The sequence below is a fragment of the Hypomesus nipponensis genome, chromosome 6 (assembly GCF_054491055.1).
Source record: "Hypomesus nipponensis isolate SF chromosome 6, ASM5449105v1, whole genome shotgun sequence".
NCBI classification, from domain to species: Eukaryota; Metazoa; Chordata; class Actinopteri; order Osmeriformes; family Osmeridae; genus Hypomesus; species Hypomesus nipponensis.
In genome coordinates, this window is record NC_140366.1 from 9,286,796 (window position 1) to 9,310,145 (window position 23,350).

The 23,350-nt window shown below is 46.0% G+C and overlaps 4 protein-coding genes across 5 annotated transcripts; 2 read left to right on the forward strand and 2 right to left on the reverse strand.

Moving 5' to 3' along the window:
* The first annotated feature begins 2,904 nt into the window (after positions 1-2,904).
* On the forward strand, positions 2,905-13,302 carry parp1 (poly (ADP-ribose) polymerase 1). The gene is made up of 22 exons (XM_084700417.1): positions 2,905-3,159; positions 3,811-3,973; positions 4,217-4,332; positions 4,704-4,918; positions 7,422-7,635; positions 8,024-8,200; positions 8,379-8,541; positions 8,655-8,795; positions 8,944-9,183; positions 9,339-9,404; positions 9,508-9,640; positions 9,821-10,016; positions 10,206-10,334; positions 10,468-10,551; positions 10,927-11,049; positions 11,184-11,312; positions 11,428-11,526; positions 11,641-11,793; positions 12,272-12,399; positions 12,488-12,549; positions 12,782-12,896; positions 13,063-13,302. The coding sequence occupies exons 1-22, from the start codon at positions 3,037-3,039 to the stop codon at positions 13,142-13,144; spliced, it is 3,051 nt and encodes a 1,016-aa protein (XP_084556543.1). The 5' UTR covers positions 2,905-3,036; the 3' UTR covers positions 13,145-13,302.
* adorb1a (adenosine receptor B1a) lies at positions 5,258-6,391 on the reverse strand. Its single transcript, XM_084700418.1, has one exon. It carries the CDS (start codon positions 6,389-6,391, stop codon positions 5,258-5,260), a length of 1,134 nt encoding a protein of 377 aa, XP_084556544.1.
* A 790-nt stretch (positions 13,303-14,092) lies between the features above and the next one.
* On the forward strand, positions 14,093-20,684 carry lin9 (lin-9 DREAM MuvB core complex component). Its single transcript, XM_084700686.1, has 15 exons — positions 14,093-14,173; positions 15,133-15,165; positions 15,508-15,599; positions 15,896-16,006; positions 16,246-16,376; positions 16,660-16,785; positions 17,010-17,167; positions 17,251-17,384; positions 17,696-17,821; positions 18,114-18,215; positions 18,352-18,432; positions 18,673-18,798; positions 19,011-19,193; positions 19,404-19,501; positions 19,663-20,684. Exons 1-15 carry the CDS (start codon positions 14,143-14,145, stop codon positions 19,766-19,768), a joined length of 1,638 nt encoding a protein of 545 aa, XP_084556812.1. The 5' UTR covers positions 14,093-14,142; the 3' UTR covers positions 19,769-20,684.
* Positions 20,685-20,824: 140 nt separating this feature from the next.
* Positions 20,825-23,198, reverse strand: mixl1 (Mix paired-like homeobox). 2 transcript variants are annotated; one of them, XM_084700687.1, is made up of 4 exons: positions 22,675-23,198; positions 22,016-22,184; positions 21,670-21,893; positions 20,825-21,563 (listed from the first exon to the last, which is right to left on the reverse strand). In XM_084700687.1, exons 2-4 carry the CDS (start codon positions 22,119-22,121, stop codon positions 20,898-20,900), a joined length of 996 nt encoding a protein of 331 aa, XP_084556813.1. In that variant the 5' UTR covers positions 22,122-22,184; positions 22,675-23,198; the 3' UTR covers positions 20,825-20,897. The 2 variants fall into 2 exon arrangements, with proteins under 2 accessions (XP_084556813.1, XP_084556814.1); XM_084700688.1 differs by lacking the exon at positions 22,675-23,198 and having other exon boundaries at positions 22,016-22,271.
* Positions 23,199-23,350: the final 152 nt, after the last annotated feature.

The window sequence follows — 23,350 nt, forward strand, 5'->3', positions numbered from 1 at the left end:
TCAGATATAGTATTACTAACTTCCAAGACAATTTGAAAAAAAAAAAAAAAAAAGTAGTAAGAATCACCTCAGTTCTCCAGTTGACACATGTATGTTGTTCAGCTTTTCTCTTGAAGGTATATGCAGAAAACACTGGGATCTTGTTGAGTGTATCATACAGCGTTGCAAACCTCTCAACTTTGTTGGACCTCTGGCAAATTAGCTTGTACTTTTGATCTTTACCAACGCCGCCTTCCAAAATACCTCGGATCTCTGGAGTTTTTGATTCCGCAAAGAATGTCAGGCAGTTGTTGTTGTCAAACTTGTCTACTACATCAGAGAGGCAGAGAGGAGAGTGTAGGAAAAGCAGGAGTGGGCAGAGTTCCACAGCCAGCATCATCTTCATCATCATCATCTTCATCAGGACTAGAGGTCTGTGTCACATTCAGAGGATGTAACCAATAGTAGCTCTGTAGAAGAGCTGCTGTTCTTATACTCAGAGATCCCACCCTCTGACTCAGACTAAGATCTCACCCTCCCGAGTTCAGAAACACTGGTGAACATTCAAGTATTTTATTGTCAGATGCACAGACCACCACAAGGTCAGACTAGGAACTGAAATTAGGACAAGACAACGCAAAGCAACCTGGCATAACATACCATATAAGTACTCAGAACATAGATTACATCTATGATAAGATCAAATATAATAATCCTCCTAAATATACAAAGATTTAGAGAACTTAAAGAAATAAATACACCCTACTTGGACAAAATTGCCTTCTATGGACTTGTCACGAATGCGTCTTGTCTTACACACCCAAAATAGTGTTACTTTAACAGCTTTCATTTGTATTTTGCAGAAGCTTCTTCAGCATACAGGGCAATTGTTTCATTAAAAGTCTGAGGTCAGAAGGATTGGTCTCGTCTGTTTATTCTTGCAGCCAGGGGAGCAGTCCTAAAACAGTACAAAGATGATGTGGGGAATAGAAGGACTCTCTGACATGACATTACCCGAGCACTCCTTTAAACAGTAATTCCAGACAGTTCCATAACCAGTTCAACAGTTCATGTCTATCAAATGAGGAACTCCACAATATGCAAGGAAGCAAAAATGGAACAGGCTGCAGAACTTAATACATATGTTCAACACCAGAGACAGAGCTTCCAGTAAGACAAGAAAGAGGAACCTGTGTTGAAGAACCTCTGGGGTGTGGGCAAGACAACCAGGGTCAAAACTGCTTAGACGTTTGTCAGTAAACGTAAACAATACTGTCTTAGGCCAAAAGGTTACCTAAACCTGAACAATAACTGTTCTTGGCCAAAGATTAAACATCTTAAAAGAAAGTAATTGTATATTACAGCAATCAAGCAAGGTAAAATCCAGAAACAAAATCTTGCCAGTGGTTGGAGACAGGTCAGGTAACACAGCCTTCCTGAACTGTTCTACTCTGTCAGCATATTCAGCCCCTGCTCTGGGATCCCAGGCCTTGGTGATCCAAGATATCTTCAGTAAGATTGTTGACCTCTTTGAATCTTCATTGAGATTGCAAAATTATCTTTGAATCTTGAGGTCTCTGCTTCTTGGTGCTCAATCTGGGGAAGGTTCGTCTTCATCTGTGCAGCTTTCTTAGCATCTAGTTGAGCAAATCCAAATGTCTCTAGTTTACATCTACCTTTATCAGTTTTCCTAACCTCTTCTCCTCCTTCGCCCACACATTTTTCCTTCACAACAATCAACCACATAATTAATTACACGGTTATCAGTTTATTAGAATCAACCATATAATTCCTTAGTCCTTCTAACAAAGTTATTACTGTTTTATTTTATTATGCTTGTTTCCACACTGGCCGTCATACTTCTGCTATCAATGGTTCTGCTGACATATTTTATATATTTTTATAGTGTTTTATATAGATATATTATATATCAGAACATTTACAAGCTCCCACCACTACTTCCTTTGTTTAACTGTCTCAGTTGTTTTTTTCACTTACTAAATATCAGCCACCACCAAGCAGGGCGTTTCACAGATAACCATGGTTTCAGCATGCGTTGTCAGCACACTATGTTTTCAAAATTATGCTTAAGCAATCGGAAGAAACGGTATCTTCACACTTTCTTTTTAAGGATTCAGACACTAGTTTAATCATTCTAAGGTATACAGGGTGATGGCTTATGTATGAGCAGGGGTGTCGAAGTGGGGGGGGAAGTGGGACTGACTACCCAGGGCCCCGATGAGGGGGGAAGGCCCTCAATAAGCTTGGAATGAAAATGTGTTGAATGAAAAAACATACATAACCAAAACAGTGAGGAGGGGGCCCCAAATTACAATCTCTTCATGGGACCCAAAATGATTAGCGGCATCCCTGTAAACGAGTACTCACAATGGGTTGTGTTATTATTTTGACAGATGGCTGCAGTTGCAGACATGGTGGGGAAGGACTGTGTTCAACATCAAAAACATTCTAACAGACACCACTAGAGAGATGGACATCATCCAATGGACTGTCTTCATGGCTCTTTTCTCAAAGACTCCATCTTGAAGTTTGTCTAAGGGATCTCCTCACAGTTCTGTGCTAGAGTATCTGCTCTCCATTATTTATAATCAGTGTCATGTTACAATCTGGAGGATGACTAAAATAGAGTTGGCTGAATGTTGAGAAGATGGTTGCTTGCTGTTCCTTGAAATTGTTTGCACATTCATTATGACGCTTTTGTAGCCTACTTCCATGTAAAAATTACGAGAACAAGACCAATATATTATAAACAAAAACATAAAATATAGAGCTTGTTATTACGTCTTAAGAATACTTTATGACATGTGGTCTTTTTGAATCGATTTGCTCAGTATTTGACTTTCTGTGTCTGTCTTAATAATTCATGACGACTCACTTTAATTTGATTGCTTTTCCCTGCGATTCTACGCGGGTACGCTGCACGCGGGCTTCCCTCCCAGGCTGCAAGCTGCGACCTCATTGTGATTGTTGTGGCTACTGATCGTAAAGTTAGATTCGCCATCTATTAATCTTACCCTGTTTTAGAATCAAACAAGTATGGCTGATTCACAGGACGACAAGCTTTACAAAGCCGAATATGCAAAAAGCGGACGTGCATCGTGCAAGAAATGCAAAGAAAATATTGCAAAAGACTCACTGCGAATGGCTATCATGGTGCAGGTATGTGCCAACGTCGGTCTTTAAGTACAGACATTGGACAATTCAACTTCGTTATGAATTGCTTGCATTCATTTGTATGCTACTTTGCAGATTGAGTCAAGAACAAAATAACCCCTTAAACTGCTTACATACTTTGTATTGGCCTGTCCCATCGTTATTTTAGCGGTGCTTGCGATGATAGGCCCTCATTTGCGTATAAGTGGCTTCTCAGTCTGGGATTGAATGAAAGGGATTTGATTCCCAAGGATCGGTGTCTGTTCTGTGGATATAGTATAGGCCCTGACACAGTACATATTACTTCTAGCATTTATTCATCATTAAATTCAAATAAATCTGAATGTTAACTTTAGCTGACCTGTATGACAATTGTAAGAACAGCTGTTCTTGTAACAGGCAGTCACCAAGATCTTCTCTCTTGTATGAGGTGATAAAAACGACAAGAATAATTGGCTTGCAGTTATGAAATATAACAAGCACTATATTAAGTAAAAGTTGTACAGTTGTTATGCATGGGGCTTAGTTGGGAAAGGTGATAAGCAAATCCCTCTATCTTCTTGAACTATTTACTTCATATTAATTTACAGAAACTGAAGAAAGCAATTATAAGGACATCATGATTGAACCCTCTCCTTGTGGTCTTTTCCTCCACAGTCGCCCATGTTTGATGGGAAGGTTCCTCACTGGCACCACTTCTCCTGTTTCTGGCTGAGGGCGGCTGCTCAGTCCACGGCCGACATCGCCGGCTTCTCTGACCTCCGCTGGGAAGACCAGGAGAAGGTCAAGAAAGCCATCGAGACCGGAGGAGCAGCAGGAGGTCAGACTTAAATCTTTGACCCAACTAGATGCTGTAAATCAGTACAAAGTGTCAGATCAGGGTCCCCCATCCCAACCCTGCATCTAATAAACATGTGGTACATTGTTGGCCTGCTGTGGCCCAGGTGATGAAAATAAACAATCGGTATTCATTTGTGAAATAAGATGCATTGACAAGTGAAGTGAACCAGAGGTAAAAGGTCAACTAGTTATGTTCTTCCTACAACACTCCGTTCTTTTATAGGGAAAGGGGATGCCAAGGGCGGGGCCAAGGGAGAGAAAACGCTGAATGACTTTGCGGTGGAGTACGCCAAATCCAACCGCAGCACATGCAAAGGGTGTGAGCTGAAAATTGAAAAGGTACGAGTTCCAATTCTTTATATAGCAATAGTTACATAATCATTTTACAGTACTTCCACATCAAATCAATTACGTTCTGACAAATAGGATGACAATAGTCTCTAGACATGCATATTAGTCCTGTTTATACTGTTCAAAAGAGACTCCTGTTTACTATCCCCAGCACTCTCCTACACAGTAATTATACAATGCCAGAATGCAATTCTTGGGGCATTTACATGTACTAGGACTCACGAAAACAACTGTTAAACTCCAAAGATGACATAGAAACATAATGCAGCGACAAAGAGATAACGGAAACGTATACGGTAAACTTGCAAAGCACCATATCCAGTGTGAGTGAAGTGTTCTCCCGGCCCCTCCTGCTGCAGGACCAGATCCGGGTCTCCAAGAAGACGGTGGACCCAGAGAAGCCCCAGCTGGGCCTGATCGACCGCTGGTACCACACGGCGTGCTTCGTAGGCCGCAGGGAGGAGCTGGCCTTCAAAGCCGAGTACAGCGCTGCCCAGCTGAAGGGCTTCAACACGCTGAGGGCCGAGGACAAGGAGGAGCTGAAGAGGAAGCTGCCCGCCGTCAAGGCTGAGGGGTGAGAGGGGTTTGTGCCGTCTCCGCCATGGCGCTGCTGTCTGTTACAAGGTGTAGGGAAGCGAGGACAACAGTGCAGGGCTATTTTGTTGACCCGGGGTAGTTCATCAACTAGAACAGGGATTTACGATATACATTTACGAGCACTTTGAGTTTTTTCATACCACATCTGACCTGAGTTGACAGCCGAACGAAACGGTTGCTTCATATGTGTGTCCACCAGCCCTAGCTTTACATGTATCGCGGTCAGGGCCCACTCGTGTACATTACTCACATGGTTGCTCGTCGGACCTCAAATACATAGTGTCTCACGACCAACGATGTGACCTAGACGGGCTCCTTAACCCCTGGCGGCCCCGCCCCCGTCGCAGCTGGGCCCCTCCTGTCCGTCCCCCATCGTCCGACAGCAGAGGAAGATGGCCTTGAAGGACTCCCTGAAGACCTTCATCTTGTAGGCGTAGAGGAAGGGGTTGACGGCCGAGTTGGCGTGGGAGAGGATGATGGCGGTGAGCAGCAGCTCCAGGGGCACGGGGCACTGCGGGCACAGCAGCAGGAAGCAGTTGATGACGTGCAGCGGGATCCAGCACGCCGTGAAGAGGAAGAGCACCAGGAAGAGCGAGGTGGCCGTCTTCAGCTCCTTCTTCATGTTGGCCGCCCGCGCCGCCTGCCCCTCGGCCACGCCGCCGCCGAGCCGCTCGGTGGCGATGCGCCGCATCTGCCGCTTGACCGTCAGGAAGATCTGCGCGTAGATCAGGAACATGACCACCAGGGGCGCCAGCACGCAGGCAAAGAAGTTAAAGTAGACCATGTAGGTCATGTCCACCACCAGCACGAAGAAGCAGTAGCCCGACTCGGGCGGCGTTTTGTGCCAGCCCATCAGCGGCACCAGGCCGATGAGGAACGCCAGGACCCACGTCACCAGGATGACCAGGACGGCGTTGCGCGGCGTCATCAGCGCGTGGTAGCGGAACGGCATGAAGATGGCCACGTATCGCTCCACGGCCACGGCCAGCAGGCTGAAGATGGAGCTCTGGGTCAGCATGATGAGCACGCTCAGCATGAGCAGGCACAGGTAGAGGTCGTGGCGGGGCACGCCCACGCCCGTCAGGATGGCGCACGGGATGGCCAGCGCCCCCACGCACACGTCGGCCACCGCCAGGGACACCAGGAAGTAGTTGGTGACCGTGCGCAGCTTCCTGTTGAGCCCCACGGCGGCGCAGACCAGCAGGTTGCCCACGGTGGAGAGGATAGCGATGACCAGCTCTGCCGCCATGTAGGGCACGTTGGGGGACACCACCACGTCAGAGGAGGGAGGGGCTGAAGAGAGGGAGGAAGAGGTGGAGGATAGGGTGGAGGAGGAGAAGTTCCAGAGAGGTTGCTGGGATGGAGTGGAGGACAGGGTTGAGGGGTAGAGGGTCGAGGTGTTGTTGAAAGAGGAGGAGTTGTTCATGGTGCTGGTGATGTTGGCGTACATTCTCCTAAAGAGACAAAGACGAGAAATTTGATTAAAATAATATTCATGGCTACCGTGTGAGGCAATTTATTTGCATACGTTTGACTACAAAAAAGGAATGACAGCTACTGGTCAAAACATTCAAAATGTTTTTGTCTCGTCTTCTCTCTAAACAACAAAAACACACCACTAAATCAGAAGCATTACTTACCCAAATAGCCAGATGATATTAAAGTGGAATATTGGAGTAGGTCGAGAGCTTTTCCGGTGTGTTCTCTCTGAATCTCAGACGTCGGTGGAGAGAGTCAATATTGATCTGAAGCCGTATCGCTACCTCAACTGATATCACGACCCACCCTCGCCCACACTGCCATGTGGACGCCCACCTTCCTCAATGTGTCTCAGAGAGTGGTTGTGGCTGGCTGTTATATAGACTTCACCTCTCCCTGATCTTACTGCAGGGGAGTGGAATGTTTTCTGCATGCGTTTTCTCATTCTGCTCTAGAGAATTAGATGGTGACCTTCATGGGAGAGTCATTAGGAAGAAGGACGGTACAAGGTGTGTTTCTACGTCTTTGTCTGCCCTGTTTGTCTGCCCTGTTTGCGTGTGTGTGTGTGTGTTCACGTGTCATTGTGTGGGTGTTGGTGGGGGTTTAGAAGGCGGTGCCAAGCCTCTGGGAGGATGGTTAATTTCAGTCCTGATGGACATGGTTGGTGACATGTCCGGTGGTCTGTGGGGACACACACATGTGCGTACTTGTTTTGGATTGTCTGAGGAGAGAGAGGGACACTAAGGGGTTCCACTGATGAGTGAAGGTGTCTGGGCTGTTTGTGCAAGCGTGCATCGATCTCGCTCCCTCACGGCCTCATTTAGGAAGCTCATTTAGTTTGAAGTTTCTTCAGGGGAAGTGAAGTTGTCAACAATCCAAATGTTTCCAAGGAGGGGGAATAGTCTTACAATTTAATTACTCTCATTAAAGAATGGACGACTCGAGTCGGAAATGACCTGCCCACATTTATGAACTAAATCGGACATCTCTTATCTGGTCAGGAAGAGGAAGGCCGACGTGGTGGACGGCGACGCGGGCTCCAAGAAGCAGAAGAAGGAGGCGGAGGAGGAGAAAAAGAAGCTGGAGCTGCAGATGAAGGAGCAGAGTCAGCTGGTGTGGGGCATCAAGGACAAGCTGAGGCAGTTCTGCTCCACCAACGACATGAAGGAGCTGCTCATCGCCAACGGACAGGAGGTGCCCTCTGGAGAGTCCAACGTAAGGAATCGGCCCACTGTTTGTGTCTCTGTATTTCTCTCGTTTTCAATGTCCGTTCAATTTCCAAGTACTTTATTGGCCTGTTGAGATTTCAAAGATTGCCAAAACATACTAGACAGTATACATAGATAAAACCCTTTCTCTCTATCTCGGCCTTTTGCCTTACTCTTTCTGCCGTCCTTTTTTTCTCTGTACCCCTCTTCTTGCTAACATTTTTGATTGCTGTGCTTCTATTTAGACTCATGTCACTGGGCCTGGTCCATCTTCCAAAACCCAATCTCTTCATGTCTCTGTGATTAATCCATAGTCCACAGTGTATTCACAGAGGCCATGCTATGGCTAGCAGGTGGATGTGTGTCATGTCCAAGCTGTGTGTCTGGTGTGACAGGTCGTGGACTGCCTGGCTGACTGCATGGCGTTCGGGGCGCTCAAGCCCTGCGAGGAGTGCAAGGGCCAATTGGTGTTCAAGAGCGACGCCTACTACTGCACCGGAGACATCTCCGCCTGGACCAAGTGTGTCGTCAAGACCCAGACGCCCAACCGCAAGGACTGGCTCACGCCCAAGGTCGGTCCCTTGTTTTTCATTGGCCTGTGTGCTGGTAGGAAAACTGGATTTCTACTACTGGATGATAGGGTAGCTTGAATGGTTGGCGGAAAAGGAATGAAGAGTTAGATAAAGGAAAAGAAAGAAGAAAGCAAGCTTTTTTTCCATGACTGGTCACAACTCCTCTGTGTCCTCCCAGGAGTTCCATGAGGTCCCCTTCCTCAAGAAATTCAAGTTCAAGAGGCAGGACCGGCTGTTCCCCAAGGTGGCTCCTGCTCCGCCCACCGCCACGTCTGCTGCCCGTCCCGTCCCCAGTGCCTCCAGCGCCCCCAGCAGGCCCCTCCCAGAAGGAGCCCCCGCAGGTGAGGGGAACACCCGTATGGGATATGTGACTTTCCTCCCTGTCACTGAGCAGGTGACAGCAAGCCCCTTAGTGACGATGGTGACTCAATCTGCGTGTGTGCCTGCTCTGTAGACAAGCCCCTGACAGGGATGAAGCTGCTGACCGTGGGCAAACTTTCCAAGAACAAGGACGAGCTGAAGACGGCCGTGGAGGATCTGGGCGGGAAGATCACCAGCACCGCCAATAAGGCTGCTCTCTGCCTCAGCACCAAGAGTGAGTGGCCAATCAGCACCCACAGGGTGGATGCAAGCAGCTGCATGCAGATGACAACCAGTCAATTGTAAAAACCTTTATTACTCTCCAAAGACAAAGCTATGGTTAATTGACACATTTCCTGCTTTTGCTCTTGTCTCTTTCGTAGAGGAAGTGGAGAAGATGAGTAAAAAGATGGAGGAGGCGAAAGAAGCTGGTGTGCGTGTCGTTTCTGAGGACTTCCTCAAAGACATCAAGTCCTCAGGCAAGGCCGTCCAGGAGCTTGTCTCCCTGCACGGGATTTCCTCCTGGGGGGCCGAGGTCAAACTGGAGCCCCAGGCTCCAGCAGCGGCCTCCAAGTCTGGACCTCCGGCCGCCAAGAGCACGGGGAGAGTGAAGGAGGAGGAGGGTATGTACATGGCTGTAGAGGGTTCTGAATAGAACGTGGATTCATACAGAGGGTTAACACACACCAGTAATGTACTGAAGTACATTGCGATAGCAACCATCCTTTCAAAAGATACGAATGTTGTTGTACTAAAAGTGTTCTTACTCGTGTTCCAGGTAGCAGCAAAGCCAAGAAGATGAAACTGACAGTGAAGGGAGGAGCAGCGGTGGACCCTGACTCAGGTGTGTGTGTGTGTGAGATGCTGAGTGTGTCTGTGTGTCTTCTGCACTCTCGAGATTTGAAGCGTGCAAACACTCAACCAAAAATCGTGTCTCGACTGCTCAGGTCTGGAGAACAGCGCTCATGTGCTGGATCAGAACGGGAAGATCTACAGCGCCACGCTGGGTCTGGTGGACATCGTCAGGGGCACCAACTCCTACTACAAACTGCAGCTTCTGGAGGATGACGTGCACAAACGGTCAGTGAAGGGCAGCGCAGAGAGGGACGGTCTGCACACTTGTACACCTGTTGATTCTCCCCTGCTGAATACTGAGTATAAACTAAGATACAGGTTTGGGGCTAGTAGATGGTTGAGCATCTTGGAAGCAATTGAATACTCCATAGTGCCCTTTTCTATAACTCTCTCGTCTGGTTGTAGGTATTGGGTGTTCAGGTCATGGGGTAGAGTGGGCACCACTATTGGGGGCAACAAGCTTGACAAGTTCCATGATAAGAACTCTGCCATGGACAACTTCCTGGGCGTTTATGAAGAGAAGACAGGCAACGCCTGGGGCTCCTCCCACTTCACAAAATACCCAAACAAGTTCTACCCCCTGGAGATCGACTATGGCCAGGTAATGAACTAACTCCCATCATTCAGGATTCACTTCCAGACATAGCACAACTCTAGCTCGCATTTCAAACTAATACAAAATATAGAAAACCCGTTCCAAATGAATGCACCAGGATCAGGCTCAGCCTAAGCGCCCTGATTGGTTCAGCAAACACCTGATTGGTCGTTGTGGCGTTGTTTTGTTCACCAGGATGAGGAAGCGGTGAAGAAGCTCACAGCCAGCGCTGGCACCAAATCCCGGCTGGCCAAGCCTGTCCAGGAGCTCATCAGAATGATCTTTGATGTAGAGAGCATGAAGAAGGCCATGGTGGAGTTTGAGGTAGGGAGAAGTTTTAAGCGTGCTTGTGCTGATACAAACTTTCTATGGTTCATAGGGGCAATGATGAAATTGTGATTCACAATCTGTTCAATATGTCAGTGGTTTTGTGAAACGGCCCCTTGCTCTCCTCCAGATTGACCTTCAGAAGATGCCCCTGGGGAAGCTGAGCAAGAGGCAGATCCAGAGTGCCTACGCCCTCCTCAGTGAGGTCCACCAGGTCAGCAGCCTACACACGCCCTCTGGGGCCCACTTATCAGGGCTGTGGTTCCCTTTCTGTCCCCTGAGGCCTGGGCTCCTGGACACAGGTCGAGACACGTTTTGGTCTCAAGCCTTTTTTCAATGAGGGTGTCTTGTTTGCAGTCATGGGTTAGCCTCACACCTGCCTGAAGGGAACCTTTCTGCATTCCTCCATTTGCTTTTCCTTACATCGAAAGCTAGCTTTTCGGTGGCTTAAAGTGGTGTTTATAAAAGGTGGTAGTTGCATTCAGTGACTCTGCAAGTCAGAGGTCCCGAGTTCAATCCCCAAGATGGGGTGGAAGTGACTCCACCTGCTCCACTAACGTCCCTCCCTGCCGTTGTTCTGTCTGCTCAGGCTGTAACTGACAGCGCTTCCGAGTCCCAGATCCTGGATCTGTCCAACCGCTTCTATACCCTCATACCTCACGACTTTGGCATGAAGAAACCTCCCCTGCTCAGCAACCTGGACTACATCCAGGTACGATCGCCCGAGTGCTCCCTCTCTTCCGGCTCTTTTCCTGCTCTCATCCTTCTCGTGGTTAGTGTCGCGAGCCTGCAGGGGAAAGAGAGAACTAGCAGTTTAATTTCCACCCGTGACTTCCCGTTGGGCAGGCTAAGGTTGAGATGCTGGACAACCTGCTGGACATCGAGGTGGCGTACAGTCTGCTGAGAGGTGGAGCAGAGGACAACAAGAAAGACCCCATCGACATCAACTATGAGAAACTCAAGACCAAGATCGAGGTGTGGACCTTTTTCATTCTGACTGTTCTCATTTCTGAATTCGACGTTCACAGTTTCGACATCGTTGTTTGAGTACACAGTCAGGTGTCATCTGTCTGTTTTTTTTCTTCTTTAGGTTGTCGACAAGAGCACCAAAGAAGCAGAAATCCTTCTGCAGTATGTTAAGAACACACACGCCGCTACGCACAACACCTATACACTGGAAGTAGAAGAGGTAAGTAGAAGACACAAGTTTTACGTTCATCACCTGTGAGGGGGATCAGTTTGTTTTCTATCTACCAATGACCATGTATTTTGTGATGGGTTATTTTTCCCTCTCGCCTGCTAGATCTTCAAGATAGTCAGGGAAGGAGAGTACCAGAGGTACCGTCCCTTCGAAGAACTGCCCAATCGCCAGCTGTTGTGGCATGGCTCTCGCACCACCAACTACGCCGGTATCATGTCCCAGGGTCTGCGTATCGCCCCACCAGAAGCCCCAGTGGTGAGTGTTTCGATGTTTTCACATATAGTCTTCTTTTTTCTTTTTTTTTCTTTTTTTCTTTTTTTTTTTACAAACCGAACTCGGCCCTCTTAAAGTGGACCAACAAAAAGGAACTTGGTTCAATTGAAAGAGGACTCTCTCTCTGGAACGTTTGAGCTTTGATGGTGCCTCATTCCTCCTGTTCCCGCTCTCTGGAGCTCAGACCTTTACTACTTTGGATTATGGGTAGTCTTTGATTTTCTTTTCCTCATTTTATCACGTTTCTAATTTTATACATTTCTGCACGTGGTAGACTGTTGCTGTTTGATGTGTTCTTCGTTCCGTATCTGGAGAAAAGCAGTAGTTTCTTCAGAGTGCTGAAAGGGACCAAGTGTGAAAACACCCTTATTCTAAATCCAACATTGCTACCTGCTGCTCAGGATGCCGAATGACATGATGGAATTGTAGTCCTACTTATAATTGTGTTTGCACTTTCTAGACCGGTTACATGTTCGGAAAAGGTGTGTACTTTGCCGACATGGTGTCCAAGAGTGCCAACTACTGCCACACCTCTCAGTCAGACCCGGTGGGTCTCCTTCTACTGGGAGAGGTTGCCCTTGGCAACATGTGAGTGACAGACCCTTAACTTTATGTACGTCTTATCAGCGAACTGATACAATGTAAAATTATTCATATTTGATATTTATTTACACAGGCATGAGCTGAAGAAGGCTTCACACATCACAAAGCTACCCAAGGGCAAACACAGTGTTAAAGGTATTAAACATGGGCTGGATTTTTTTACATCTTTTTATAACCATGTCATGTGTAATCAAGGGGTTTAGCAAATCTACAGCAAAGGAAAATGCACAATGTCCTAGTATGTCTTATAAGCTATAAGAAATGTAGGCTAAAGACCCATTTAAATAGTTTTTCATTTCGAGAAATGAGTCGTCGTTATCACTGCTATGTGACTTGAGGACATGTTTACCCCTTCTCCTTGTGCTAGGTGTGGGTAGAACTGCCCCTGATCCTAACGCCACAGTCACCTTAGATGGGGTGCAAGTGCCTCTGGGAAAAGGCACCAACACCAACATCGAAGACACAAGCCTGCTGTACAACGAGTATCCTTTGCTAGCCCTCATCTCTGCTGTCTGCTTTAGGAATATCAGCATTACAATGTTTTTGGCTCATTTAATAGCGCGAAAGATACGGACATGCATTGTGATAGTAATGGTGATTTGTGTGCAATTTGTCTCCAGCATGTTTCCCTTCACCATCCTACTTCAGATATATCGTGTACGATGTGGCCCAGGTAAACTTGAAGTACCTGCTGAAGACCAAGTTCAACTACCAGACCTCACTGTGGTGAGAGGTTGGTCTTTGACCAGACCGGCTCTCGAGATGGAGTGAAGAGGGCCACCACTGTGGTGTCCAAAACCCCTCCGGCTTCAAGCCCCGTACTCCGCAAAGGAGGACATTTTTGACTGTGGAGCAATACTCTGACATTTTTGGTTTTCACTGGATCTTAAAATCTTTTATTTTTGTATTTCTTATTTCAAACACCTGTGCAATTTGGCTGTTGAGGTTCTTTCGCATACTGTAAGTTTTCACTCCTCTGCATAAAGTCTTGCAACACCAACATTTTGGACAGGAAGGTAAGCATTGACTAGGTTAAGTTGGTAGATATTAGCTGGCAACAAGTATGGTGCATATGTAAACCATGGCTAAATCTCCATAGTGACCACTGATGAATACATACTGTAGTAGACTGCAAGGATTACATTTTAAGTTGGGACCGTGTAATAGGCTGTTTTGTTTGTTTTTCTATGAGTGTTTGTCAAGGTAGACTTTGGGAGAAACAAAGTTTGTGCTTAAATCTCTAGATGTATGTTAAATGACAACTGTAAAATAAATGCTTGATTGAGATTGTTGTTGATGTTTTTCTCAGTCATTGTATTGGTCTTTGCCCAAACTCGATTTTTCTGATGTTCCCCTTAACAAAATAACGTCTTGGGGAATCTTGCTTCAGAATGGTAACAGTTGTTGAAAATGTAAGCCTAATATTTTAAGGTTTGACGTTGAAGATATCCTGTAGTCGAAGCACTATTGTTGTGAATGAAACGTCTATAATTGGAGGATTAACCTTGTGCTCCATAGGTTTTCCATATAGACTTAAATGTCAGATATGTGACAGTTTAATTCAAGCAATGTTTGCCACAAATGCTGGGGACATGAAAAATATATTTGCTTGCCCAAAAATATTGGATTTCAGTATTCCGCCGAAGTCAAATTGCCCTCCAAATACTCTCTGTCCCAGAATGCACCTTGACAATAGGGTCTTTGAAAAAGCGGCGCGGCTAAGTCAAGATGGCGGAGATGGACCAGCTGTTAGATGAGAGTGAGTAACAACATTAATTTAAAAGCAGTTTTAAGTTATGAAGGCAAATTCATGAGGCAATCTTTTGTTGTATTAATGTGATGGAATGTTATTACTCATCAAATAATATTCGTGTCTTCTTATTGAGGCGTTTTAAAAGTCGTTTTGTACACGTCAAAGAATCCGATCTGCAAGTCAGTTAGCTAGCAACGTAGCTCGCTAGCTGGCTAACGCTTTTTATTGCAGCCTGCAGGTACAGCTCTATGGCTAGCTTGGTAAGCAGCTTGTTGTGCATTAGCTGACATGCTAACTTACTAGCTGCTCTAAAAATAATGTCGGCCATGGGCATTCTAGCTTCTCGAGACTGCACACCCAGCACCGGCTCTTTGAACTGGCTAGCGTTAGCTATTCATTTGTTTTTGTGTTGTTCTCGCTAGATAGTTAATATTTTACCCATGTCACATATTATGTATTAATCAATGGTCTGTAAGCCAAATGACAGACGGTGTTGATGTTGATAGTAAGTTGGTAGCTAGCTAAGTGTTATATGATCATCCGTAGACTAACGCTAATCTATATGGCTTTATTATTAACCAGCAAAGTGGCTTGAGGATTTATTACCACGTTAAGAATAAGAACAAATGGCTCACTCACCAGGTTTGATCTGTCATGTAACATAAATCGTGTTAAGGGTACCTCTATTATAGTACTTGCTGTCATCGTATGAGAGAAGGAAAGGTATCATGGTTGACAGATTTATTATAAATTAGTCTCCAACTATATGAACAAACCCGATTACTAGTAGGCTATAATAAACTAATAGTGTAATCATTGTCAAGTGTAAATTAAGCGATATTCATTTAATTAACCGATTGTGAATGCAAAATCACATATGATACATTTGATTTATGAAATATTTAATTGGAAGACATATTAACTGTGACCCTCTCAAACTAATGCCCCATGGCTCTTTGTTGCAGGCTCTTCGGCTGAGGCTCTGGTCAGCTTGAAAGGTAGTGCATTTAGTTGTATACAGTGAGGGACTAATCATGTCCCTGTAACCTTGTGCATGCCGTTCCCCATACTCATTTGCATCCTTATGGTTTGCCTTCATAGACCCCATACATCTTGCAAATTTCCAGCCCTCATTGGGTTAGGCATTTTGGATAGCCTTTTATAACAGAGTATATCAACTGGCACGTTCGATTGTGTGATTTGTTTTCTTGTCATTGTGTTCTGTGTCTGTCTATTGCATTTGTATGTGGGTGTCCATTGTTTTATACCCCAGACATAAAGAAAGCAAATTGTCGTATAAGGGTTTGTGTCCTTATATCAGCGAATGTCTGAATTTCCAGAGGGCAGCTTGTCAAACAGTCTGAATGAGAAAAGCAGCCTACCAAGAGCTCACAATACCAGAGGACGTCACTCCCTGGCAACCATGGACACGGTGAGAGAGATAATCATATTTATCTAGACATTAGACCTCTAACCTACAAGACAGGCCTATTCAAAGTCTGTGTCTGGTGATGCAATCAGTATCAAGGCGTCGGTAAATGTATCCCCTCCAGTCCATTTTGAGTCTTCAGTTCATCCTTGATGACTGTTGATCACAGTGATACAATACAAACCATCGAAATAATCTTGAATAGCATAGTGGGTTAAGAGGGGATCAATCCCTCTCCTGTTAATAGTTTAGAATAGAGTTTGGTCAGGATGTTCTGATGTGTATGTCTGCCTGTGCAGCCCACGCGGAGCTCCAAGAGGAGCCGTCTGTTCCGGGAGGAGGAAGAGCAGCAGCCCCGCCTGCCCTCCAGGTCACCCAGGAGGAGCCAGAGAGTCACCACCCTACCCCAGGTGAGGGCTCCACTGCCACACGGTACCGCAGGACAATCATGCGGTACTGTCCTGCTATCTTGGCTGTTCAGCTCAGTCACTGCTGAAGTCGGCCTCCTTGCCCACCCAGGTGGATATCGGGGACAACCACATGGGCTGTTAGGGGTTAATGATAGTCTACGATGGCCCCTACGAACTGACTAGATCCGGTGTAGGCATGGCTGTTATTACCTCATGCTCCCTCCTTGCGTCTTCTGCAGAAGTTTGCCAGTGTGACCACCCCAGACAAGAAGGCCTCCCAGAGGATTGGGCTGAGGCTGAGGAACCTCCTCAAGCTGCCTAAGGCACACAAGTGGTGCATCTACGAGTGGTTCTACTCCAACATAGACAGGTAGGCTCCCACTGCCACCACCAACTTGAGGGCACTGGGAAGAAATAGTTAAGCCGCATTCATTCAATACAGGAAAATCTCTGACATTACACAGTCTTGTTTTATGGGTCCTTAAAATGTATCTGGTATATTTGAACCAAAATGATTGTGAAATTGTAGGCTTGTCTACAGAGGGTGTGAAACCACATTTAAAGCAGATAAATGGATGGCCTAAAGAATGGAAAAATCTGTGTGTGGATGAAATCTCTTCCTGACTATGCTGTCTCTGCCCTACCCTGCCCAGGCCCCTATTTGAAGGGGACAACGACTTCTGCCTGTGTCTGAAGGAGTCCTTCCCCAACCTGAAGACCAGGAAGCTGACCCGAGTGGAGTGGGGCACCATCCGCAGACTGATGGGCAAGCCCAGACGGTACGAGACGAGGCTGCCAGGGCTGTTAACCTGACCACATGTATACCGCTTGGTACTGGATCAAAGACGCTTACAAAGGAAGCCTTGTTGGCAACCTAAGAAGATGGTTGTTGTCAGAGTTAAGGATACTTGACAAAGTCATAAACAATATGTTTGAAAAGAAGCAAAGTATCTTCCAAACAATCATTGTTTTCGGGCGTAAACGTGGTCCCCCCTCGCTCCAGGTGCTCGTCTGCGTTCTTCGCGGAGGAGCGGACGGCACTGAGGCAGAAGAGGCAGAAGATGCGCCTGCTGCAGCAGAGGAAGCTGTCCGACGTGTCGCACTGCAAGGACCTCCCCGAGGAGATCCCCCTGCCTCTCATCATAGGAACCAAAGTCACCGGTAAAGCACGCTCACTCAAACACACACAGGTTGTGCGCTTGTAAAAACACGCACACTCACACGATCGCATCTGTGTGCTCCAGCTCGACTGCGAGGGGTCCACGACGGCCTGTTCACCGGGCAGATCGACGCCGTGGACACCAGCGCCGCCACCTACCGCGTCACCTTCGACCGCAACGGCCTTGGAACGCACACCGTGCCCGACTACGAAGTGCTGGTACGCCCGCCAAAGACACCGGCGCATTTCACTCATCCTCATAGGGCTTTCACATATGGTGCGGCCAGGTGCAACACATTGTGAAGTATTGGGGGAGGAGCTGAGAGTGGTTTCTAATGCACACATTTATACACGTGATTCAGTCGTAACAATTGCCAGGCTAAACAAATGGAATGCGTAGTCGTAGCGATGTGTGTTTGTAAACACACATACAGTATAACGCATGCACACACTGTATGTCTTTGAAGACAGCCGAGCGATATGTCTACAGAGGTGTTGAAGCTAGATTGTCTGTGTTCTTCCCTTGGCAGAGCAATGAGCCCAATGAGACGATGCCCATCTCGGCCTTCGCTCAGAAACAGCGGCCCTCACGCTTCCAGAACTTCCTGACTCCGCCCAGAGGGCCCTATCCCTCCTCCACAACTCCTGTCCTCATGGTAACAGTGGGAGGTTGCATTTAAAACGTTGTTAATGCTGGGGGGGATTAGAACTACAAAGACCAGGATGCACGGTTGTGGTTAAACCCATCTGAACAATGGGATATTACGTTTTATTTATGGTCTGCTTCTAAATGGAATTTTGTTGGTGTTCACCAGTAGTAGTAACTCAAGTGTAAACGTTTACATTTGTCAACAGTGAGCATTGATTCTCTTTGTTTCCTACTCCATTAGCTCTGTCACGAGTCTAAGAATGGCCAAATCTGACGCCTCTTTTTTCCTCCCCGGACAGGACAACGACCCTCTCATCAGCCAGTCACCATGGAAGAGCAAGCTGGCCGGGGCGGAGGGAGACACCCTGGGGGGGTTCCCCGTCAAGTTCCTGGTCCAAGTGGTGCGTCTCATATTCCTCCCCTCTGGGAAAAGCCCTCTGCCGTTTTCTGGCAGTTTCCATGAACGTCGTCTTTTCTGTTTTGAGAAGCGTGTGGTGAGTGACTGGCATTAAAACGCACTCTTCCATCTCCTCACAGACGAGGCTCTCCAAGATCCTCATGATCAAGAAGGAACACATCAAGCACTTGAAGGACATGAACACGGAGGCTGAGAAAATGGTGCGCTCTTGGCATGTTCTGTTTTCATCACTGAACTTGTCCCCTTTTGTCAAATATTGCTTTCAAGTCCAGCTATCACAACATTAATTATTTTCCGCCATGCAATTCTGTGTCCTTTTATGCAATTATAACTGTGACAAAGTCAAGAGTTTAGCTGAGCTTGAGCCCCTTACTGCCAATCTAGCTGGCCCCTTCTTGTATTTGCCCTTGCATTGGTATGTAACTGAGCTGTGTGTGCAGAAGTCCTACTCCATGCCCATCGGCCTGGACTTCCAGAAGCGCTACGCCACCACGGTGCTGGAGCTGGAGAGGCTCAACAAGGACCTCAACAAGGTTCTGCACCAGGTGCAGCAGTTCTGCTGTGAGGTGAGGGAACCCTGATGTGCCTCAACACACTTCCTGTTTGGAAGCTCTCTCCGGGTTTCTCTTCAGTCTCTCTCTCGGTTTCTTGTCTTTGTTTGTCTTGGTTTCTCTCTCTTTTGTTTTGTTCTCCTTTTCTGTTGTTCCACAGTTTTCCGTGTCACAACTCATCTCTGGGAACGGCTCTGTGTTGACTGATTGTGTGTCCGTGTGTCCAGCTGGCTCCAGACCAGGGCATGGCACCCGCTGACCGACCCACTGAGCTCCGGCGGCGCTGTGAGGAGGAGGCCCAGGAGATGGTGCAGCAGACCAACTCTCTACGGGACGAGCAGCAGTGTGTGTCCAACCCCAACCTCACCCACCTCGTCTCCGGCCTCACGGCCCTCCTGCTGCAAATTAAGGTTTGGGGACTTCCGGCCTCGCAGGACACAAATGCTTTGAGATGCAGTCTTCCCTTTTATCACACACTCTCAGTGGGACTCAAGAAACTTCATTTCAAACCTTGCTTTGTGTTAAATAGTCATAGTAAATAGTTTACACAAACATACATACTGATGTTTCGGAATGGGATATTGTTGGTCTAACTGCGAGTTTGTTTACTTATATTCTAGTGTTTAGCTGAAGGAGGCGACCTGAATTCATTTGAGTTCAAATCCCTGACAGACTCTCTGAATGACATCAAGAGTTCGATAGACCCATCCAACCTCAGGTTTGTTTGCCCCCCCAGCCTAAAGACATTACTCTTTGTCAATGTCTCCTTCTCTAAGGAGAGGCCAGAAATGGTTTCATAACGGCAGTGTAACTGTATCCAAGAGGAGTGTACTAAGTTTGGGTGTGCGTGCTTGCCTGTCCTTTTTTTCTTCTCCCCAGTTGCTTCCAGAACAACGTGGAGATCCACGTGGCCCACATCCAGAGTGGCCTGAGTCAGCTGGGAAACCTGCATGCTTTTGCTGCGAACAACACCAACACGGTCTGAGCTCCCCTCAGCACATGCTGGCACGCTGCTCCCAAGACCCAGGGATGGAGCTTACATGCCCCCCATCTTAACTGACTGAAGCAAACAACGATATGTTCATTGCCCCCTGAATTGGACTTCCAAATGAATTGCCCCCATTTTCACGTGCCCAAATCTTTGTGTGATTGTGGGAGGATATCTTATTTCTTTTGAAGTCCAGCTTGTTTTTATTGTAGTTTGGAAAGAGGTTTTCCACTTCATGTCTCGAAAGAACCTGATCACTCTGTTAGGTGGCTTAGGGTCACGTATTTACAGAGCAAATTCCAGTTGTATAATATATTCTCTCATTTCGTGTGCCATACAGTACTTTGAGCAGTTTCTGTAATCCATATTTATTTATTTTTGAGAGGGGGTAGGAATTGTTATATCTGACCATTTTAAAGTTTCCCTGCGAGTCCATGTTTTGTGTTCCTTTACTCCACTGGTAGAAGGCACAGGTGAAGCAAAATATTTTTTTGTAAAATAGTTTATTGTAGATATTTGTACAATACCTTTATGATTACTAGGATTTATCGTCCACATTTCTGCAATGTATTCAGAAATGGCTTTTGTATTTTTTGTGTGCACTGAAGAGATTTTGGTATTTTTCTAAATGGAATTGTTGGTTTCTTTTCTTGACACCACTGAGTAAAGTGGATTTATCATTTTTAATTGGACATTGCTGTTGCTGCAACCTCACTGAGACCTACATCACTGGTGTAACCTAAATTTGACCGCTAAATTAACTAAAACAATGACAATATCTGTTCTGAGAATCTCCTTTTCACCATTGGTTTTGTAAAGCTGTATATGGGAATGTCATGTGGCATTTGTAAATACTGTTGCTGTTTTTTTTATATATATTAAACACAGCAAAGCAAATTGCTATTTTCTCCTCTTGGCCTATCCTGTGTTTTGGTACTGTTGATAAAACACTTGGGAACAGGTTACATTACATATTCCATATTTTATTTAGCATGATTGGTATAGGACATTAACGTTTATAATAAATACATGTCTATTTTTAGTAAACGTGCACACATTTTGAAGGCATAACTGTTTTAGTAAAAAAAAACTAAATTGGCAAACATTTCCAGAATTTACAAAATATTCAAATAAAGTCTCCAAAGCCCGCCATAGTGCTGTTTTCCCAATCGGAATCCGAATCAGAGAATTCTTGCGCAATGTTTGCACGGTCTGGAGAGAACTGATCGAAGTTGGGCCTTGTCTTGACCTGAAGTTGCTGGACCTGACAAGCAGCATGAATTGGCGAAGACCTGTTGAAGTTGTTCTGTGTTGGAATAGGAGGGATTACCACCTTCATCTCGGGCCCAATGGTCTTGTTCGGTGGGAAGTTATCATACTCTACTAGAACATGTTTTGGGCCCACGCTGCTATTTAGAGCAGTGAGATACTGTCCTTTTTCTTTGAGATAAGAATGAACATTCGTGCATGGGCCTGCCACACCAAGCTCGTCCTGTTGATCCACCATAGGCCTACACCTGTTTCCTTCAATGGCTGCGTCGTAGACAGATGGGATTGTGATGTGTTCGTAGCTTCCCGTTTTCGCCGGAAGGGTCGCAGTATGAGCCTCCTCGGTCCCGGTATGAAGGGGATGTCGGAAGTTGTCCCCCTGTGAGAAGTTAGGCAATCTCTGCATCTCTTGTTGGGGCATCCTATTCTGAAGCGCCGATGGAGCCTTGGAAACGGCGCCACTGAGTTTTACAGTTGTTCCAACTTGGCGACGGGACTTTGCGCGGCGGTTCTGGAACCATACCTGAAAAACAAACGTGTCGTTATATTCTGGTTGAATCCTGTTTGTTTTCCAGACCTACTGTAGCCACATTTAGTTTCAATAGAAAGTAAGGTCTAGTATAGCCGACCTGAATCCTGGACTCTGGAAGTCCAGTAAGGGTTTCCAGTCGTTCGCGGAGGTAGATGTCAGGGTATTGGGTGTCCGAATAAACCTTCTCAAGCACCTCAATCTGCGGTTGTGTGAAGTTGGTTCTCTTTCTCCGATGGGTCAGCAAAGCCATACTGTCCGCTCTTGGCCCAGTAGAGATTGTAGGCCTACAGTTGAAGTTTACCATGCCACTGGCACCGTAATCTGTATGAAATAAACACATAATTGCATGAGTATGAACACAGTATTAAAATACTTTGTGATATGCTATAAGCTATAAAAAATATCCCCGATTTACTGCCCCAGGGCCTAGGCTACTCACACACCTGAATGCGTCACGCTGCTTCTCTCCAGATGTCCCTCATGATACATCTGGAATTGACTGAAGTCTCCGACCCGCAGTTTTCCATGGACCGAAGACATGTTGCTCATCTTATTCCCAGACTCTAAATGGCCTCAACAACTTGTTGCTGGTCTTATATTCATCACGGTCATCTTGTGATCAAAGAGACGTGTTAACGTGCGGGCCATTAGAAACGGCTGGCACTGAAACAGCTTTACACACGACATCAGACGCGTCCAGTGGCGAGCTAAATGTGTGAATAAGTGACACCCTGAATGACGGCGTGAGCTAAGGTCGTTTTAATGGAATATGCACGCTCAATACACATTTCATGAGAAAACAATTATCCGCTTTAAGGGACTTAGTTCCTGGACCATTAGTGTACCAAGAAAGAGACGGTCAGAAGCTCAGCCACTGGATCTCCAGAATGTTTAAGTTGCATTTGTCATTGCCTTTTTAGACTATTCATTTAGTATGGGCTTCATAGGGGCATTACATTTATTTTTATTTTAGGCTTATACGAACCTTGATACACATAGGCCTATACATCTGACATAAAAACTATTTGATTTTGAACATCGGTCTGATTTATAGAAATGATGAATCATTTCCTTCTCAACACAAAGAAAGCTGATCTTATACCTCAATACACAAATCCAGTTCAAAGATGCTCAGAAGTTGACATTGAATGGGCTTCCTCTCCAGTCCCCACTGAACTGTGGGGGGTCAATTGAATAGGCCATTGGTCTGCTGCACACGTTAGTCTACATCTCTAATCTCATACAACGTGGGTTATTTCAACCTGATTCCAAATATATCCTAGATGTAGCCTAATTTACATTTTGGGAGAATTAAATACATTTATCTTGTAAAATAGGCTATAGCCTATATTAATCTTAGACGTAGGCATATTTATATGCTACCAAAAATGTAGACTTGTGTGCTATGCAGACAGGATTAGTTTCTGAGCTATATCTATAAATACATATTGAAAGGAATTGTAATGATCTTTTTTTAAATTGTCTAGCAGGCTACGCTATGGTTTTGTTGGTTCTAGCCTGCATTTGTCAGTCCATTCTCTTTGACTCAAGACATCAGCTAATAGCCTACGCAGTAGCGTATTACGTCCCTTTTTTGTTGGTAAAATAACATAGGCCTACTGTGGCCTAGGCAAATATGGTAAAAAAAAAAAAAAACATGAGCCGCTTAGTATTTTGTTGTAGCCTATTTTATCACAACCAAAACATTTGTCACAGTAGGCCTATTCTTGTTTGTCGTCACAGTAGACTTTGACACTTGGCCTAGCCTGTTACGCTAC

What these genes read in the sequence shown, in the direction of transcription:
- parp1 (XM_084700417.1), top strand. Translation starts at nt 3,037, where the DNA reads ATGGCTGATTCACAGGACGACAAGCTTTACAAAGCCGAATATGCAAAA. An exon ending in GAGGATGACGTGCACAAACG is followed by an intron (nt 9,641 to 9,820) that starts GTCAGTGAAGGG and finishes GTCTGGTTGTAG; the next exon opens with GTATTGGGTGTTCAGGTCAT. An exon ending in CCCCACCAGAAGCCCCAGTG is followed by an intron (nt 11,794 to 12,271) that starts GTGAGTGTTTCG and finishes TGCACTTTCTAG; the next exon opens with ACCGGTTACATGTTCGGAAA.
- mixl1 (XM_084700687.1), bottom strand. Translation starts at nt 22,121, where the DNA reads ATGAGCAACATGTCTTCGGTCCATGGAAAACTGCGGGTCGGAGACTTC. An exon ending in AAGCAGCGTGACGCATTCAG is followed by an intron (nt 21,894 to 22,015) that starts GTGTGTGAGTAG and finishes TATTTCATACAG; the next exon opens with ATTACGGTGCCAGTGGCATG. An exon ending in TTCCAGAGTCCAGGATTCAG is followed by an intron (nt 21,564 to 21,669) that starts GTCGGCTATACT and finishes TTTGTTTTTCAG; the next exon opens with GTATGGTTCCAGAACCGCCG.
- adorb1a (XM_084700418.1), bottom strand. Translation starts at nt 6,391, where the DNA reads ATGTACGCCAACATCACCAGCACCATGAACAACTCCTCCTCTTTCAAC.
- lin9 (XM_084700686.1), top strand. Translation starts at nt 14,143, where the DNA reads ATGGCGGAGATGGACCAGCTGTTAGATGAGA. An exon ending in GGACCAGCTGTTAGATGAGA is followed by an intron (nt 14,174 to 15,132) that starts GTGAGTAACAAC and finishes TCTTTGTTGCAG; the next exon opens with GCTCTTCGGCTGAGGCTCTG. An exon ending in ACACGGAGGCTGAGAAAATG is followed by an intron (nt 18,433 to 18,672) that starts GTGCGCTCTTGG and finishes CTGTGTGTGCAG; the next exon opens with AAGTCCTACTCCATGCCCAT.